Here is a 19,825-nt window from a genome sequence, read left to right on the forward strand (position 1 = left end):
AACCCGCGTTCGCTTTTTCGCTTCCACGCGTTTTGACGTTGCTGTTGCTCCTCACGTGCGGGAAGATAAGCAGTGTGTGACTGTGAGGGTGCGCATCTCAGTAGTAATTCACATTCCTGAGAAAGCCGTTCGATCAGCTGCTGTTTTTCTGGCAAGAGCAACGTTGGCTGTTTTTCGCTTTCGACATTCTTTAAGTCTGTTTAAACGATCTAAATGTCGTTTGCAAAGTATTTTATCTTTGAAAGTCCACTTTGTAAAACCATTTTTGTTGCCTCTCAACCATAAGTTTACGCCCCCCGGCCCAGGAAGTTGGCGCGTATGTTCATGGTAACAATATATAGTTGAACAGTTTTTGGAGTTTAGATGTGAAAGTGCTTCAAATAATAACTTCATTATAAAATATTAAAAATGGTCATTGCTGGCTTTGTGGTTGGTGCGCCCGCCTCTGAATTGGTAGGCATGGGTTCGATACCCTGTCCGGTCATACCAAAGGCTTTTTGAAAATGGTACTGAATCTAATTCTTACTTGGCACTGAGCAATGGAATGGATTCAGGTAATAATGTACTCAGTTGCGCCTCTATACATACAGCTGCATTGACACTGTCTGTTTTGTAAAGTGCTGAGGAGTAATGCATTCTGCGATGGATACAACGCTATACAAAAACAATGATTATATATTATTATTCAGCAGTGTATCCACTGACAAAGGTATCAACCACAGTTTTTTGAGAAAATAGCAACTTGTTCTGTCATTAAAACATGGTTACTTGTAACAATATTTTGTTACAGTAAAGAAACATATATAAAAGTTTTTTTTCTGTTTCCGCTAAAATTTCTAAACAAGAGTTTGCTATATCAATATGATGTACGGTATGGTATCTGTGATGATCAATTATAAATTTATTTTGCTTCAAATGCCAATAGACTATTTTAATGATCTTTTTGTTTCAGATTTTAGACCAACATTATGCAATGATGCATTTTCATAGTGGGTCATCTGTATAGTGTGTTTTTGTACTTGTACATACTTACCTGTGTGCTGACTAAGCATATTATATTCTGTGTGCTGCTGAAACGAAGATTAAGTGACTGGATATATATAAAGTAGCAATGCTGTTGGCGTTGCAGGCCATTTTCTTTCTTTTTCAAGTTTGTTTTGCAGGTGCGATACTTTCATTCATGATACATAGACATAGTGTATATTTGTTGTTCCAAAGTTAAATGGTTTCCATTCATTTGGTATACGGTTTTACAGCATTTTAAGGGCACTGCTATATTATTCCTATTGAACTATTTAATAAACATTATGCAAAGTGTATAATGTATATTCATGATAAATAATTGACTTTAAAAGGTATATTATATAATCTAACGTAACTAATTTGGTTCGGTGTGTAACTGTGTATTAGTAAAAAGTTGTATAATATTAGATATTTATTCTAGCAGAAAAAAGCGCAAAATAAATGCTTGATTAATCACCGAATTTTAGTAACTTTGTTATAATTTTTTATGGCACTGTATGTTATTTGCTCTTATATTTTCAAACTGCGTCATTTTTGACCTATTTTAGATGGAAGCAATGACAACAATACATCTCCTTCTTGTCCTGAACAGCTAATCTGTACTTTTCCTAAAACTAAGATTTTACTCAAAGACCCTCTGCATCCTGGCTGTCAAAAGACTGTTTGTGGTAGGCATTTCTACAAGTACTATGCAAATCTTTATCCTCTAATAATATAAACAGCTTCCAATGCACTGTAAATGTGAGAACTGTGTGCTGTACCGGTACATGCAAAAACAACTTTGTTTTAGAACTCAATTGTGTGTAAGTTAAACCATTGTTTATGACATTTTAAAAATAAAGTTTGATTTGACATGCCTATTGAAGTTATGTTAGCTAAATTAACTGAAGTCTGTCAAGAACGAAACTTTGTTTTCATGTAAACTTAACTTTTCGTTTAACTTTATTGCCAATATTGAAAAGCTGTTGTGTGTATGGCTTCATAGCTGCCTAATGATGCAATCGACCCATCGTATACCGTAACTGTATTTACTTTCTTTTTACAGCTTGCAAAGGAACTAACAATAGAATAACTTCTCAATCATTGTACCGACAGCAGTATCAAAATACTGAGATACGATATACTAACTGCACTTTAGTAGAAGGGAATTTGGAATTGGTAGGGTTTGAAAGTCATGTCTCAAAGGTTGACTTTACTAAGGTAATGTTAAAAGTACTGTAAATCCCAGATGTATCACTATTCACTATGATTTCATCCGTGTTTTAAAAAAAAATATATATATACAAAGATTTTTTATGTTTTACTCACAAAATTTTGTTTTATAATCATGTTGTAGACTTTACAACTGAGTGAATATTACATGGGATTAGCAGGGGATGAGGTTGTTGAATTCGATTTGATAAGCTGCACTTTTCACTCCTGTATATTCTTGTTTCAGCAGAGTACTTTGTTTGTCACCGCACCTTGTGAGAGATTGTTTAAAATGGAAACATAGAGTTTTGTATATTGTTTAGTCGCATATATGTGATCAATGGATTAAAGTTCTCCACATTACTTTGTCTTCATCTTTTTTCACTCCTTCCATTTCAAACAAGATCTTTTACCCCACAATGTCTTCATCTTCTCTTTGGACTTCTTCGCTTTCATTGCACATTATCCAATCGTCTCATTTTTCATCTGACATAATTATTGCTCAATCACATATATATATCTGGGTGAAAGATATTACCCTTTTGTAACTGTCTCTGAGGTTTTTGAGAATTTGGGATACAACTCGCATGGTTTCTAGAAATATACATAAATGCTGATGTTACACTTTATAGATTAAGAAAATAGCAATAACTTTATATATAACCACAAATTCAAGATTCCAAAATGCATGGTAGATACTAAACTGGTGTTCAGCAATTGTTTTCAAAACTAAACTGTTTTTATCTTCAGTGCTATTGAAATCAGTCCATTTTTCGAAGCGTTTGCTGAAAATGACGTTTGTACATTCATTTCTGACTCTTGATTTTTTTATTTTATTAGATTGATCAGGCGTTCAAAACATTTTGCCCCTCACTTTTGTAACAATTCTCTTGAAAGGTGGTAATTTTATGTTGTATTATACATGAAATATTTAAGTTTTACTTGAGAATACTTTTCATGCGCTTTTGAAACTTTAATTTTTCCTTTTGATTGTGCAAAGAAGTGCTGGTTTTATTGTAAAATACTGAGTTTGGTGCCAATATGTGCTTTGATTTATTTTATGATTAAACCGAGAAAGATTTTTGCACAGGTATATATTTTAAAGCATTTTCCTTGTTCCATGCTCTAAGTCAGGGGTCACCAACTGGCGTCCCGCCAGCCCCGCCACGCTGTATCGCTGCGGCCCGCGGAAGGTATCAGTGTACAAGTATAACCAAAAATACTTTTCTTGAGGAGTTAAAGAGCACAAAAGCAAAAAATAATTTCCGGGAAGCATATTTTCGCTTTGCATACGATTCCACTGACTGACCAATCCGATTATAGTTCTAGGTGGGGGGTTGGTTAAAGCTATGCCAATGCGATGTCCACTGAATGTCCAGCCACACTGTCCCAGTGGTTGATTAAAATGTCTGTTTTCGAAATTCGAAAATCTCTGTGAGCATAGGGTTGCTTATTTTAAGTTTGCAAATGTCATGTAAACACTAGTGTGGGTTTCATCGTTATGGTGTTTCACGAGCAGTGTTCTCTTTATGCAAGTTTTTGTTGGCAAAATAGATCGGTGTGCCAACTCACATATAATAAATTGGAAAAATTTTGTATATAAATTTAAAGACTTTTTCTAATTGTATTATGAAAATGTTTAGCTTAGTACTGCAAAATGTTTTTTTTTTTTAAGATATATTAAACGCTTCACGATTTTGCGTGTCATCCTTGCGCAGGGACCATGCTAATCTTCTCTGTATCGTTCCAATTTTAGTATTGCCGAAGCATGTAGCCTACTGCCAAAGCAAGTACTGCAAAATGTTGTTAATCAACAAATTCTTGCCACGCTGTTGTCTATAATAAAAGAAAGAAGGTTTTATAGACTCTCACAAAAAGGATGAAAAACCAACTCATTGCTTTTTTAGAGGGAAGACTGTTCATGAATTACGATAGAATTACGATTTTTCGGTGATTTCCACAAGCGTTTGTTTCATGATGCCTGGTTTCTTTCTCCTTGTTATTGGAGCCTATTTTTCGCTGATATGTTTGCAAATAACTATTGTTGCCTGTATTGCAATGTGTCAAACATTTCCTTGTTTACTGAAGCTGTTAATTGCAAGATATCTTTTGTAAAGCGAAGTGACAACACCACTCTTGCTTGGCGATGAATATTCTGATGAAATTGCTCGCCTCGCTATAAGTGCGCAAAACAAGTGGCCTCGTTTATTAGGCATTGTTAAAAAAGTCAAAGGTGTTGTAAAAGGAGCTTGGCCTGGCAGTAGCGTTGTTCGATTAATTTTGTTGCTGCGGTATTCTAACATAAATATGAACAACATGTAATGCTGGATACTGGGTACGAAATGCGTTCTTTTCTAGCATAAGAGTCAACCTACCTAAAATTTTATTAGTGCGGCCCGCCACAGCTCTCCTTAGTGCCAAAGTGGCCCGCATGCAAAAAAGGTTGGTGACCCCTGCTCTAAGTCAACGGTCGGCAACCTGCGGCTCTTTTATCTCTGCGCTCTGGCTCACGTGATACTTTTTTGTACTAGTTCTTGTCACAATTAAATCATTGTGGTGCAATAATCAAACTGCAATAATAATCAATTAACTGCGTGAAATAAATCATTAAAAGAATATGCGTAACCTATTTTCATATCTGACCATGAACCGATTAGTTGTGTTTACCAGTCATGTTAAGAGTTGACAGCTGTTGGAATGGTAACTACAAATCAGTTGTACAGGGTGCTGCCGAATAACTTGAACAAGAGGCTTTCCTGTAAGCGTTAGATTTTTGCTGTAAGCAGTCAATTAGATGGTGCGGCTCAGAGCAGGTTTTAGTTTGATGGAGGCGAGACCAAGTGGCTCTTTCAATGCTAAAGGTTGCCTACCCGTGCTCTATGTGGATTTGTGTCTGTAAACTGTTTTTTTATTTTATTTTCTAAACCATGGCTTACATAATATATGTACAGCAATATGTATATATTTATAATACCTCAAAACTTCAGCTTCCATATAGAGTAGCATATTTATTCTCCACTGAGTGTTGGAAAAACTAATCAAAATCCCCCCCCCCAAAAAAAACAATGCAGATTGTGCATTATGCTTTGATACCTTAGAACTGTTCAAGTGTTCAACTTTGATTATAATCTATTTGTTATCTGTTTACACTGAAACACAACCTTTTCTATTTCAGCATATTGAACAAGTTACTGGATATGTTTTGATTACCCGAGTGAATGCGAGGTACATAGACCTTTCTTCCCTGAGATTGATTCGTGGGATAGAAAAATATGTTCCAGAAAAATCAGGCGATCAAAATAACTGCAAGGGTACGGCGGGCTTATCAAATCCAACAATCTCATCTGATAATTCAGTGTCAGAGGAAGAAGGATATTCGTTGTATGTCAGCAATAATGCAGAAAAGGCATCAGTACGTAACAGACAAGGCTTGAGACAGCTTTGGCTTCCCAGTTTGACAGGTATTTTATGTGTACTTTAGTAAGATACCCCAGACAGCAAATCAGGCGTTTGTAACATTGATTCAATGTTGAATCAATGTCAAAATTGCCTGATTTTCTGTCTGGGATGTTATACACAAACTTTACTGTTCACTGTTACCGATTCAAGATGTTATGAATAATTTACGTAATTTTTTTCTTCGTATTTTCTGGCACAATAGATTGCTTTCTATAGTAATTAATCTGAGGCGTTTGCAGTCTTGTTGCTTTTGTATCAACTTTAAGGAAAGATGTTTCTACAGTAATTCCACTGAAGGATATACGCTGTTATGTGAACGGATGTGTTTACGGATTCTTTTGTCAAGATGATGCACATTTCACGCAGTCTACTATAGACCACAAAATATACCTTGCTTGTTCTAGTTTCTTGTCGCATAAACTTGCAAGATTTTTATTCATGATTATTGTGGTAGTGGTGTGGTTCTGCGTATTTTCGTAGCACAATAAAACGTAGAAGAACGTAAACTACACTCAGAAGCTTTATCATATAAAAATCGCTGAATACAGGCACTGAAATTGGCCTTGCAATAAAATTTTAAGAGTTGTCTTGGTTGCAGAAATTTCAGCGGGAAATGTAGCATTCCAAAACAACCCCTTGCTGTGTCATGTGGATTCTATCTCGTGGGATAGAGAACTCTTTGAAGATTCATCTAAGCAGAAAGTAAACATATCAAATCCTATCAGCACTCCTGTGTGTAAGTAGTATGGTGTATTAAACTAATCTTCAGAATTGATTCAGATGGAACATGAAATTTTACACTAATACAATTAATTAAAAGTACAATGGTATTGCACGATCTTAAGGTCGTTGGAAAGAACTGGCCCCCGCCATGATTACAGGAGCCGCAGTGGAAGATGCTGAAAGATAAAGAAATTTATTTTCACATAGCACGAAAGTACTTTTGTTACAGATGTAATGATTCAATAATAAGGCAAAGATAGCCAAAAATTAGAAACTGATTGAAGTGTCAACTGCACACTGCCAATGGTTGTCTACTGCACGCTCAATATTCGTACGTGATTAGTTACATTTGTTGATATGCGCGGGGGCGGTCTTTGTGTCAGATTGGCAAGTGTCACTTGATGTCACAAACGTTCCCACGATATTTTGTCGTTTCTTGATTTCTTGACAACCATATGACCAGCAGCTTGTTTATCTGCTCGTCAGCACGCGTGAGGTATGTCTCCTTGTGTTAATGAATATTGTCCTTTATCAGTAAAATCACATTTTTAGGCGTACACCTAATTGTACGTATATCTACAGTATGTATTTATCTGTATTATGCTGGGCTTGGGCTGGGCTCATCTGTATTTAGCTGCCGAGAAACATACAGATACAGTATATATAGTTTAGTCTTAATGGCTAGCGTGGAGGCTACACCGTCATGGTTAGCGAATCGCAATTGTTCGCTCTTCCAGTGAGTATTCAGATTTGTGCTGACAGCCAGGAAGAACGCTCCTTTCTACACTATATCTTAATAATGTTAAGACGACAAACTGATATTTTGTGCAGGTCCAGAATGTCCCTCTAATTGCTCTGATGGATTTAAGAACCGATGCTGGGGTGACACCGACGATCTCTGTCAATTGAGTAAGTTTGATCCACTATTTTTACATGCATGACAGTCTGGGGTAATCGGAAGACGTTTTTCGACTTATCACACTTGATTAGTACCGTACCAGACTTGCCACGCCTCAGACAGCAAAATTCGTCATGTTTAATTTCTACATCCGTCAACGTTTGTAGACGTTAAATCAATGTAAAAATGACGGATTTTGCTGTCGGGGGCTATATCGGCCACCACTACCATTGTTTTCAATAACTTTTTGTTGAAGTTTTCGCTTTTCTAATTTCCAATGTGTTTTTACATATCTAGTATCTACATCCAATTTCAAGATGTTTATCACATATCTAACCCCGAAATTGTCTTAAACGATATCGTTCTACGGCTTGCTAGCGAAAACTAGGCTGAAATTGTTTTTTTGTTCTGTAATAAATACTTCCGCAGTTGTACTTATTCATGATAAACCGGGCACAACAACGTATGAAAAGCCGATAATTTTGAATAGTTTTGTTACACTGGTACAGTATTGCATCTTCATGGACTTTTGGGTATTGATATTTGCTGTTTTGTCTCATAAGTGCCGTTAAAGTTTCGTTGTGCATACTTAGACAACGTCTTACATCTACTACCTACGGCATTTACAAGCTCCTGAATGATTTACTTTTGTTGTTTGTCAGTCACCAGAGCGGATTGTGGTTTCTGCAGCGAGAAGAATCAGCGATGTAATCAGCAGAGTGAGGGAAGTCAGTGCTGTAGTGCTGAGTGCGCCGCGGGCTGCTTTGGCCAGGGTGCTGACAAATGCCACGTAAGTCTTTTAACTGATTCTATCTTTGTAAAAATTTTCAAACTTCAACTACTATTCATTCTTATCGTTTCAGGACTGCTGATGATGGAACATTACTGACAAAGCTTAATTTATTTTTATTTCAGGCTTGGTTTTAGTAAATAAAATGAGTGAATGCATTTGTTATGTTCGTTGTCCGCATCAAAGTGTCATTACTGTCGCACAAAGAACACAAATTAATTGTGAAATTGATGAACAAAAAAGCTGTAAATCCATTTTTTGCCAAGTAATGTGTTTGTTACACTTTCTGTAAAGCGCAGACTGGAATTAGTTGTAATGCCTGATTGAATAAAGGCTTTAACCGAACTCCGAGTTAGCTTACGACTTTGAACGATTCCGCCAAATTCCTGTTTGCTCTTGTTGAAACCGGTATTTTTTCGCCAGGCTTGCAAAGGAATGAACGATGATGGGACCTGTAGAGAGCGATGTCCCTATAAACGAACGCTAAACCCAGGCACCGGCAAATTTGAGTATCCAGAAAAGCGCTACCAGCTTGCTAGATATTGTGTCAAAGATTGTCCTGGTATGATTATGTAGGAACTTTGGACGTCGCATGTTTCCGACTAGCAAAAGTTGCCGTTTTTAAACGTTTGGCGACGTTTAAACGATGTAAAAAGGACCATTTTTGCTAGCTGGGTGGTTGAAAACGACTTTTCTTAGAATCCCAATGAATCAAACCAAGTTGTTTTTCGTTTTCATTTTTTTTGTGTATACGCAGTATAAGATGATAACATTTTTTCAAGTAAAAAATACGTAGATACTACTCCATTTGACAGATATAATTACAATAGCGATGGTGTTAACTTATATTTGATAACTGTCACTCCACGTTTTGAGGTTTTTCTGTATACATGCACCGCAATTCTATTTTCAGTTATTTTTCAAAAGTAAATGCTACAAGCTACACCCACACACAGTTGGAAAGGTTTCTTTAAAATTAAGTTTCCAGTTTCCGATGTTTAGTTGTTTACTTAAGCTTGTTTGTATCTTTGAAAGAAACACACAACATTGGTATGTAAACTTTAACTGCTCAGTTTTATTGAACTGTCCAAAAATTTAAAGATGAAATAAATTTGTGGTCTTAATGTTGATTAGTTTTTTTTTTAATCAGCCTACCATTACCATAATGTTTTGGAGATGTGTGTGATATAATTATGTTACATTTTATCATTTACGTTTGTTTTGTGACAGCCAATGTTCCACAAACTGATATCTATTGCAAACCCTTTTGTCCGAAAGGAACGTTTGACTTTGCCAACAATAACTGCACCACATGTGATGGCGGAAAATGCGACCACAGTAAGTAAACTTCCTCTTTGATTTCCCACTTATGTGTTCGTGCTGAGTATTATTCAAAACAACTTTCTTGAACCTTTATGTTAAAATGAAAACAAACAATGAAATTGCTAATGGCCTTCTTTTCCAACTTCTTTTCAGCAAAACAGCCCATTGAGCTCACACTTGCGGCGAGATCCTCTGCAGCGCGATGTTACCAGACAGCAGATCAGTCGTTTTTGGCATTGATTCAACGTCTGCAGACCTTTATTCAATGTAAAAATCGACTGATTTACTAGTTTGGTTTTGACAATCACTTGTCTAACATGAGCGACTTGATAACAATAAGATTGTATTCAAAAGCTTAACTAGAAGACCTATTTGCTTTCTGCCAAGCACATCGCAGTTATCTGTCTTTTATTATTCCATTGATTTAACGTATGACTGCGGTCAGAACAACAAGACTGTTCAAAAAACGGTCATTTTTTCTATATTGATACTGACATGGGAGAGATTTAACTTCAGCTCCATGCTCATGTTTTTTTTTTACAAAGTCACATCCAGGATAAGCTTGTGCTTTCAAGAATACAAGCATCAAGCAGTTTTTCCTGCTATTTCAACTTCAGCTGAAGCGAAACGAAAGTAAATTTTATCTGATTTCGACTAAGCGTACTTTGACCTTGATCCCTGACAGCAAAATCCGCAGACGCTGAATCAATGCAAAAACGGCAAATTTTGTTGTCTGGATGTTGAATTTGATTTGACGTTTAGGAAAGTAATGTTTTTAAGGATAGGTGGTAAATGTTGTGGTGAGACTATTTTTGGTGGCTAAAGTACTTTTTTTTAACAGTATGCGATGGACTGGGCACCAATCAAGGCCCCTTGGCGAATGATGATTCAATCCACGCGAATAACATCAAGTATTTCAACAAAAATTGCACCATCATTGAAGGAAACTTATACTTCAGGAAAGCTTCATTTCAAGGGTAAGATGTTGCTGCTGTTATTTTTCTACCGTTAGTGTTCTTTCTGGCTGTGACGTTGCGTTTTGTCTTGTGTTAACGAGTCATGTATTCCATTATTCACTTCTAACTTTAACAATATCACTCAGGATATTGTAATGCCAAACTTTCCAGTGTTCGTTCATTGTGCGATTGACTGGTAATATTCATCAATTAGGTTTTCACTTTAAACAAGCTTTAAGTCGCCGACGCGAACTTTTGACATGTCTTAACCTTGTCCGTCACGGCTGGGAAGCGTTGATGTGTGGCTTTTACTTATAAATGTCTACTCGATTATTTCATTTGCAGCTTGTTGAAATGGTGCTTTGGTGCGGTACCTTAAACTTGTATACAAAACGAAATCTCAGCCGATGCCGTATAGATCTCTGATCTCGCGCTGTTGAGACGAACGTTAAAAGACGCGTAGAGCTTGCAGTGGTGCATGTGAGTGGGATACATGACGGACAGGAAAAAGATAGTGTAGTTATTTCGCGACGAAGCTCAGTCCGTTGTATGCCTTCAAGACTGGAAGATTGTCTTTGCTCGTATACATCCAGTCACAATATGCAAGGCGTCTTTACGGCAGCGCGAATTAGATGGCTTACCAAGTCAGAAACTAGCTTGCTCCCACTACAAGTGTGGGTCTGTGCTTTCCCGATTTCGGTTAGGATGAGACGTTGTCATCTTTTTCAAGCTGTTTTAAGTAACTTTAAATCCTTCCTTTTGCGTGATGTCAAGTTTTGCTGGTCTATTTCAGAAGCATTGTTTGCAATGTCTTGCATAGCCGAACGTTTCTAACACTGTAGTAGTTTATATTGAACATGTAATTCTTTGAAGAGAGTTTTACATAAATTGAAAACCTATCATCTGTTTTTAAGCTTAGTTGGAACAATGCTGTGACGTGTGGTGTTATTTGAGTTTAGGTGTTTTTATTTTTGCTTTGTCGATGGAAATGGTTTATTTAAACTCATCAAGCCGATTTTGTATTGCACAGAAGAACTTATCGAATGAAAAATGGAAACAACAGGTTTGAACTTCAGAACTCGACGAATGTCCTTGGCAATTAGCGCACTTTTATTTTAGATTTGCAGTACCTTGAGATCCAGCAATGCGTTGTGTCCGAATTCTTCCGTTGCAGAACAAATTTGCTACTATTGATTCGACAGCACCCAGACAGCAAAATCCGTCATTTTTTCATTGATTCAACACAGACGTTGAACGTTGATTCAACGATTGATGCAGACGTTGATTTCATGAAAGACGTTCAATCAATGTAAAAATGACGAATTTTGTTGTCTGTATAGAAAAGCAGCGCGTTCTTCTCAAAGCCGTTAGGCGTTAAAATGATGTAAAAATTGCAATTTTGTTTGTCTGGCTGTTTTATTTACTTTCAGCAGTATCCTACCATGTTGAACTGTTCCATTGAGTATACAGTAGTTTCTCAACCATCTCAACTCCACAGCTAGCAAAAACTTTTATTTTTGCATCGTTTGCGTTGCTTCGATGACGTTGAAATGATGTAAAAACAGCAAGTTTTGCTAGTTGAGTGGCAAAACTCTTCCTCTTTTGTTAATTCTGACATAGAATAAACGCAAAAGGAGCGGTTTTTGCCAGCTTGCATGCGCATGACAAGGTTGGATGTTTTTGATGCATCTGGTTGCGCCAAATCGTTTTCACTAACGACAAAGTCTTTCATGAAATATTTACTACCAGTCAAGTTTGTCACATGAACATTGAACAGTTCAACAATTAACGTGTAAATTACGTTTGAAGCCGATGAATTTTGATCAAATTAGTTCCCCAGACAACAAATTCCGTCATTTTTAAATGACGAATTTTGCTGTTTGGATGTATGGGCAGGGGGACCCTGCTGCTCATATACTATATAGGCCTATCTTTTGTTTAATTCTGCAACAACTACAAGTTTAAAACGCATTAATCACAACAGACGGTGAACTTTCACTGGCTTTTGAAATCTGGGTTGTCTGCCAGTTGTTGTACATTTACCAGAAACAAAAAAAATCTATGAAATTTGTATGCTGTGTCACACACCATCGCTGGTTCGTGATATCTTTTCATACAAGCTGTGCTTAATTAAGCTGTGACGTGAGACAGCATACTACTTCTTTATCAGCTATCATGAAGACTCAGTTGTCTTGCGTAAGATCGTGAATTCTTAAGTCTAAGAATATGTTTTTGCAATGGACAGGAAGTTATTCGCGTGGTTGATATAGCGATTACGCGTGCATCTGGGAAACTTTCTTTTAAAATTTTGTTTCGCTGTAATCTACACCCAACCTAATTAGTAATTATGTCCGAGCCATTTTTTAACTGCATCGTATTTTCTCCAATGCTGACGAAGTTATTTTTTTTATGTATTAACTAGTAGTCTAATTTCACTCACCCTTAGACTGAGAGTGCAGAACTGAACCTAAGTGCCACCATCGACTTTTTACGCATAGTTACTAGTTCATAACACCTCTCTGTGATTGAGCTTATAAATTTTTGTACACTCGAAACTCAGAAAAATACTATTACTGTACAATTGCTTTCTGTACAGTTATTCAATTTCTTTCTACAATTCTGTGACACGGCGAGGATGACACATGGAATCTCGTGTGTCACTTTAAGAAAGGGCTGTGCTCGTTAATTTTTATGTTAGTGTTTGTTATTTATTTTCACTTTCGATAAAACCTCAATTACATAAACTAATTCAGTAATTCTGCCCTGCCAATGCCCGACATAACCCACTAAGCCAGTGAAGAATATTGCTCTGTTTTGGTTAACACAGCCGAGATGACAGGGCCGATTTTTCGTCCATGCTATTGGGTGCTACGGCAGCATGAGGTCTTCTACCGTATGCCGCCTGATCTTCCCATATAAAAGGAAGTTAGTTAATAAAGGGTTATGGTTTGATAACATGTTTATTGTTTCTATTCGAGTCATAAGGTGAGGATAATGCAGTGGTAGGCCTCGCACTATCGCAGCGCAAGCTGTTGCGTTATGCGCCGATCTTCTTTTGGAATGGCACATGACAATCAGAAAATCAGACCTTTTTTACATAAACATCTACAAAGTTGTTGAATAATGAAAAAAGGTATGGGTTTCTTGCTATGTTCTCGGTGTGAAGTTGTTGGCTCAGCTTTAATTTCAAACGAATTTGTATGTTACCGAATTTTGGTTATATTCCACTGGATGCGCATGTCTCTGTTTAAAGATTGTACTTTTTTAACCCTGCTATTGTGTCAAGTTATTTTTGCTTTATTCAATCAATGATCTTATTCCATAACATACTGTATTTTGACTGTCACAGTCTACTTAAAGACAATAGGCCTAATACTACGTCATCGGTCTGTAGTGTTGGACAATATTAGATTGTTTTTTTTTTCTTGCTGTTTTGTAAAGTGGGGTTTTCTGTAGCGAAGTAATGTATTCACTAGTCACTTGTCTTTTACCTTCTGCAACTGGCTCCCATCCAGCAAATCAGTTCTTTTTACATCGAATCAACGTAAAGAAGAAATGATTTTCCAGCATGGACTTCTGTTGCAAAACGAAATTTCTCTTCGTCGCTTGGTTTTTGTTTGTTTTTCTTGAAATTGATTTCACTTTCCTGTAAAATATTTCTTTATAAAGGACCCACTGATGCGAGTAGCGACATTATTGACAATGCTACATGCTATTACCTTTTTATTGCCAACAACATATGGCAGCTCAAGCATTTTTATTTCGAAGCAATAGAAAAATACAAAACAGGATAATGTTCTATTCGGGTGCACCTTTTTGCTTCACAACCATTTCTTAGTTCGGCCACAAAGCAGTGGTTCGCAACTTTTTATTCTCATTTCCTCCATGCCGACCGTATCAAGATAGGTTTACCCTCAACATCTTTTTTAGTTCAGATTTCGGTCATTTATCATTTAGTTTTTACTTCTTTGATAGATTCACCTTTTCGATAGATGAGGGTCTACATTTACCTCCAGCTGAAAAATCTTTGCTAGAAAATAATTAGAAAATAACTTTTGTATTTAGTGATTCTTACTGTCGCTTGGGATCCTTGACCGAGAAAGACTTTGAAGTCTTTTCCAATGTGAGAGAGATTACGGGCAACCTTGCGATTGAAGACTGGCCATTCCAAGACCTTTGCATTTTCAAGTGAGTACGTTATTTTTGTCAAGTCACAAAACTTTTTTTTCTCAACTTACAAAGTTATTATACTCAATCTGTTAATTGATCAATTGAATCAAATTTCGCATTCTTATCACGTAGCCTTGTGTAGCTGTATTTGCTTAAGTATTATATTTGATGGGATAGAGTTACTTTCGAGAATGATCATTTCCTCTTCGTGTTGCATATCAAAAATCAAAACTGAACAGTAGGTCAAAAGGCACGAAAGCTGTTTGTGGAGAGAGACAGGCTTGGATTGCATCGATCCTATAAACAGCTGGTCAATGTTTTAAATTATTCACAAGAACTTTTCCCATTGGTATGCAGCAGCATTTTCGAAATTACTAATTGCTATGAAAACTGATATTTGAAGTAATTTTGTTCAATACGAAAGGTCAATGTCTTTTCAATCAAGGAAGCTTTTTCTAGTCTACAGGAGAGAATGACTCATTATGGCAGTTTTGCTTGCATTTTTTCTTCTTGCGAAAGAGCAAGACAAGCTGACAGAACACGATGCCACCCATGTTGATGTTTTCAAAGGTAGACACTACTTTTGGTCGAATATCTGACATGCCAATCATTTCTTGATTTTTTTCCACAGAAACCTTCGGCGGATACGAGGAAAAATGCTCAAGAACCAGCGTTACGGTCTCTTTGTCTTCAGCGGCAAAAGCAATCTTCGTGATTTGTGCTTGAATTCGCTACAGTCCATTGACAACGGTGAGAAATCAATACTGCTGTAGTTTGTTAAACTGATTCACTTTTCTGCAACAATGTTGTTCAAGAAAGGTTTTGCTTCAGCTTTTATCGTGCTGATGTTTCGAGGCGGTACGCAGTTCGTAAGGGTGTGTGAATGGTGATGCCATAACAGTGTCAGCTATTATTTATTGTATCGCTATGTCTTCAGCAAAATCTTGCCTTCTTCCTTGCGCTTCATATGTCAGATGCTTTCAAGAATCTTGCTGAAAATGGTTTGCGATTGAATTTTCTGAGCATTTTGTTTAAAAAAACAAAGTTACAAAATGCCTCAGTTAGATTCTAGTGTGTATTTTTTTGTTGCAACCCAAACAGCAAATCAACCATTTTTTACATTGATTTGCTGCCTGAGAAAGTACTGGACTAACGACTGACGCTACATGCGTGATGAGCGTGACTTCGAGCTTGGCCATCAGCCTTTTTCCAAATGGAATATTAAGTAACACTGAGTGGTGACTGGGTGAGGTTGCAATTGAAGAACTGAGTTGTAGAACTAACTCACATTTTTTAGAAATTGAGATCACCAAAAGTATGTTGTACGATGGTCAATGCCCGTTCCCGCGCAAAATTTTATTTGATAAACGGCTTAATGTCGCTATAACACACGCTGGTGTTTGCACAGAAATAAAAGATGAAACAACGTTGAAAGAACTTTTATCTGCTTTATCTCAAAAGTCGTATTTTGGGACAGTAGTTCTGCAACTCATGTCTTCATGTATATTTCAGCGTTGTGTTTTACTCTACCTCTTGGAATTTTTAAAAATATACCCAAGCCTTCACTTGACCTGAGAGGTAAAGTGCAATATAGACAACAACATTACATCTGTTTGTGACAGACCAGCAGATGCTGGCAAATCTCTTTGTCTTGTGGTGCACATTCAGGTGTGATCGCATTTGAGATGAGCGCTTTTGTGTACATTTGAACGCAGCAAACACACGGCTGTTTGCTCACGTCAAATCATTGCTAATTTTAAAACTCTATGCTGTGCTAAAAGAGCAAGGACTGATATGAAGCATATCATAGCCAGATATTTCCATTTTCAAGTGCTCTTGAGTTGTACTTGTAGGTGCTGCCTCAATGCTTTTTTCTCTTTCTCTATTTGACCCACAACTTTCAAGACAAACGTTAATATACCTTTAATTACCAATAAACCTGACTGTTAGGGATGTTCGAAACAAACTTTTTAAATCGAAACGAAGCGAAATCTTTTTTGCTCCGAAACGAAATCAAGCCAAATAATTTTAGGTTGAAACGAAATATTCTACAACTAGCACGCCATTACTTTAGAAGACAACATGAAATTTTAAACATCCACTTTTTTTGCGAACGAAAGTGCAGCATTAGGAAAAGAGGTCGATAGCCAACGTCCATTCTCCGCCAAACAGATTAATACACTGGATTGCAGAAACGTAAACAATTAAATTTGGTAAAAGACCAGGTTGTTTGAAACAATTCTATTAATGATATCCAGGTAAGCCGGTGTGAAGTTTTGAATTTTTTTAATTAAACAAAACTTCTACTCAATACAAAAAACGATGCAGTAACCAAGAAAAAGAATGGGTACACTACAGTCAATGGAGGTTATATAATCGTGCAAAGAAGGCACATGTCCAAAGGAGTTCCTGATCGTCGCTCTAAGAAAGAGCATATCACAAACCCGTGATGTTCAAGGGTGGCTCGATTTGGTACCGCAATGTTACCAGCAGCAGACCACAAACCCTCCCTTGTGGTGGAAGTGGCTGGTATAGCCAACAAAATCTTGCAGAGTTGATTTTTGGTACAAAACTTGAAGATTGCGAGTAGAAGGTTGCTCAAATTAAGCACTGGAAGCAATCTTTATAAAAACTTTCAATCCAATCTTATGCCGCCAAAAAGATTTCGTTTGTGCCTTAAAACTTCTTCATTAATTTTGAATTATTCTGATCAGCCAAATTTACATCACGTTTTTCTTCTACTGTAAATACTTCACCTCTTTTAGGCTTATTTCATTCTGACGATAGCTCCTGCAGAGAGTCAGACGAAAACCTGCAGCTTCGAGCTACCATGAGCAACCTTCTACTCGCAACCAACAAAATCTGTGCCAATTAGAATTAAGCCACCTTGGAAAATGAGTTTGTTGCACATTCCACCATTGTAATGGACACTCGTTTGTTGGTATCCTATCCACTCTAGTTGCCAGAACCGTTGCAATTGGCTTTCCAACTAGTGACACACCAGCGAGTAGATAGCTACCCAGTTTTTTTTATTTGTCGCTTTTATAATAAAAATCTTAACTAAACAACATTATCTACCATATCCATTATCTTATGTACCGATTCTAAGGACGCGCGGACCTCACAACGCTGGATGAATACCCCATTCACTGGCCAGGGTCGCCAGATCCAAAATAATTCTATTTACTCAAATATTCATTAAATAAATCTTTCCAGATTTGAAAAACGTTAAAGTAAATGACTTTAACGTTTTTCCAAATTTTGCTAAATTGAGGATAACATTCTTTATTGGCAACACTAATGGAAAATGTAAACCGGGCTGAGGCGAATATAATAAAGAGAAAATAGGAGTAGGCTACCTCGTAAGCTGAGATTTTCTCACTTTGTAAGTTGGGATTATTATTATCAAACCTTTGAAAAACACGATGCGAATTCACTTTAAATGTAAAGTATGAGTTTTTGGCACTTTAAATCCCCAAGTTCTTGTATATTTCGTTTCGAACGCAGAACGAAACATTATGGCTTGGATTTCAAAACGAAGCGAAATTCTTCACTCAGAAATTGTTTCGAAACGAAATTAAGACAGAGAATTTCGCTTCGAAACGAAATGCTTCGAAATATTTTTGTTTCGAACAGCTCTACTGACTGTCCTATAAATTTTTGTTTAAATTTATCATTCACTTTCAAATAGGATTTGTAAAAATAAAGAAGAACGTACGGTTGTGTTACGCGCACACTGTAAACTGGTCACGAATAACCAAGTCTAGGTATTATCCTCGTGTGTATATTACGCAAAATCGAGGAGAAAATTGCGGTGAGTAAAGGCTTTTGTTGGTGGTGTATGGTGAATTTATTGTTTTACGGTGTATGAAATGAATAGGTTGCCTTTGTGACACGGAAAGTATGTTATTTTGCTTATATTTTCAAATATTTCCATGAATCTCTAAAAATGAGATTAATATCCAAGATACATTTTCTTTGTTTTGAACCACTTTTTCGAGGCTCAGTTATTTTTAACCTAGAATGTGTTTTATTTTTATTGACTGCATTCGGCAACAGTGTTTGGCCAATTTTTTCAACGTCTACGTTTTACAGGCTTAGTTTATGTTGTTCATACAGCTTCTATCAGTGTTGTTTTATGTTTGCGAAATTTGTTTTGGTGAACTAAATTGTACTTTTCTGGAATTTTTATGTTTGTGCAATGATTTTTGCAAGTGTATGTTAAATTATCAGGCTTTAAATTTTTTATTAGCTAAATGACTAAATGTTTTCTTTTTCAAACTTATGATACATTATATTCGAATCATCGCTAATGTGATCAACTTTCGTGATTCAAATACTATACCATGGTGTTGAAGTTACTACTGTTCACCACTTTAGCGATGAGGTCTGTTGACTGTTTGTGTATATTGCGCAAGATTTGCAAAGGTAAAACTTCACTCTAATGTCAGCCTTTTAAAAGTGAAAAAAAAACAATTTGTCACTTGTGAGATAAGAAGCAACGTTATCTATCGGTCCTTCTTAAAGTTTCGATCATTTCACAATTTCCTCAAAATGTCGATTGCTCCCCAAGCCTTGATAGGTTATTCTTGGTAGTTTCGCATACTTGTAGAGGCTTTTGACGCAGGGCCGGTTTCGAATTTGACAAAGTGACATTTTCCGATTGTTGAAGTGTTGTTGCCAGGGAATTATTCCATCCATTATTGAATGGAGAGCAGGTGCCTTAAATGGAGAGCAGTCCTTAGAATGCGTTGCTCAAACGCACACCCCGAGTGTCGAACCAGCGTCGCTTGATTTTGAAGCTTCTTCATTTATGAAGTCACGCACTAACCAACTGAGCTATGTTTCTGTGACTCTGAAGAAGCGTAACTGCAAAAATCGGACACTGAAGGTGAAAATATGTGACCATGTAGTGTTCTTCTTCTTCGTTTGAACCTTCTTCGCCACTCCAAGGGTCGAGGGTCTTTGCCTTTACCACCCTTGGGCAGTGGCGGCGACTCGGTCTAATGTTTGGGCAGGTGTCGAGCAGCCACTGAATTGATTTGTCGTCCAGTAGTGTTGACCAGAACTCAAGAAGTCATTAATGCTACAGACGCCCACGCATCGATATACGTGAGCAAGAAAAAAAAAGACACATAAGCTGCAATGCGTTTTGTGTTATGATTTTGCCTTTAAAACCTAACGTTCAAAGTTTGTTTGTCAACAATAGGCACATCTTACTATTTTCTGAACGCACTCATATGTTTTATTGAAGAATTGACTTACTCTGGCCCGAATTTTTGTGTAAATCTG

The 19,825-nt window shown here is 36.8% G+C and overlaps 1 protein-coding gene and 1 pseudogene across 4 annotated transcripts in view; one reads left to right on the forward strand and one right to left on the reverse strand.

Moving 5' to 3' along the window:
* Positions 1-966: 966 nt before the first annotated feature.
* LOC145764649 (epidermal growth factor receptor-like) overlaps positions 967-19,825 on the forward strand; it is a 46,149-nt gene continuing 27,290 nt past the window's right edge. For all 4 annotated transcript variants that reach the window (XM_082576289.1, XM_082576287.1, XM_082576290.1 and 1 more), the window contains exons 1-12: positions 967-1,163; positions 1,572-1,691; positions 2,069-2,223; positions 5,390-5,675; positions 6,272-6,409; positions 7,228-7,305; positions 7,957-8,084; positions 8,508-8,646; positions 9,315-9,422; positions 10,249-10,384; positions 14,429-14,551; positions 15,165-15,283. In XM_082576289.1, the coding sequence (XP_082432415.1) occupies positions 1,112-1,163; positions 1,572-1,691; positions 2,069-2,223; positions 5,390-5,675; positions 6,272-6,409; positions 7,228-7,305; positions 7,957-8,084; positions 8,508-8,646; positions 9,315-9,422; positions 10,249-10,384; positions 14,429-14,551; positions 15,165-15,283 (1,582 nt within the window). In that variant the 5' untranslated portion in view covers positions 967-1,111. The remainder of the gene's footprint in view (positions 1,164-1,571; positions 1,692-2,068; positions 2,224-5,389; positions 5,676-6,271; positions 6,410-7,227; positions 7,306-7,956; positions 8,085-8,507; positions 8,647-9,314; positions 9,423-10,248; positions 10,385-14,428; positions 14,552-15,164; positions 15,284-19,825) is intronic.
* Positions 3,888-3,983, reverse strand: LOC145765798 (U6 spliceosomal RNA; annotated as a pseudogene).

The sequence above is a fragment of the Aplidium turbinatum genome, chromosome 2 (assembly GCF_918807975.1).
Source record: "Aplidium turbinatum chromosome 2, kaAplTurb1.1, whole genome shotgun sequence".
Lineage (NCBI taxonomy): Eukaryota > Metazoa > Chordata > Ascidiacea > Aplousobranchia > Polyclinidae > Aplidium > Aplidium turbinatum.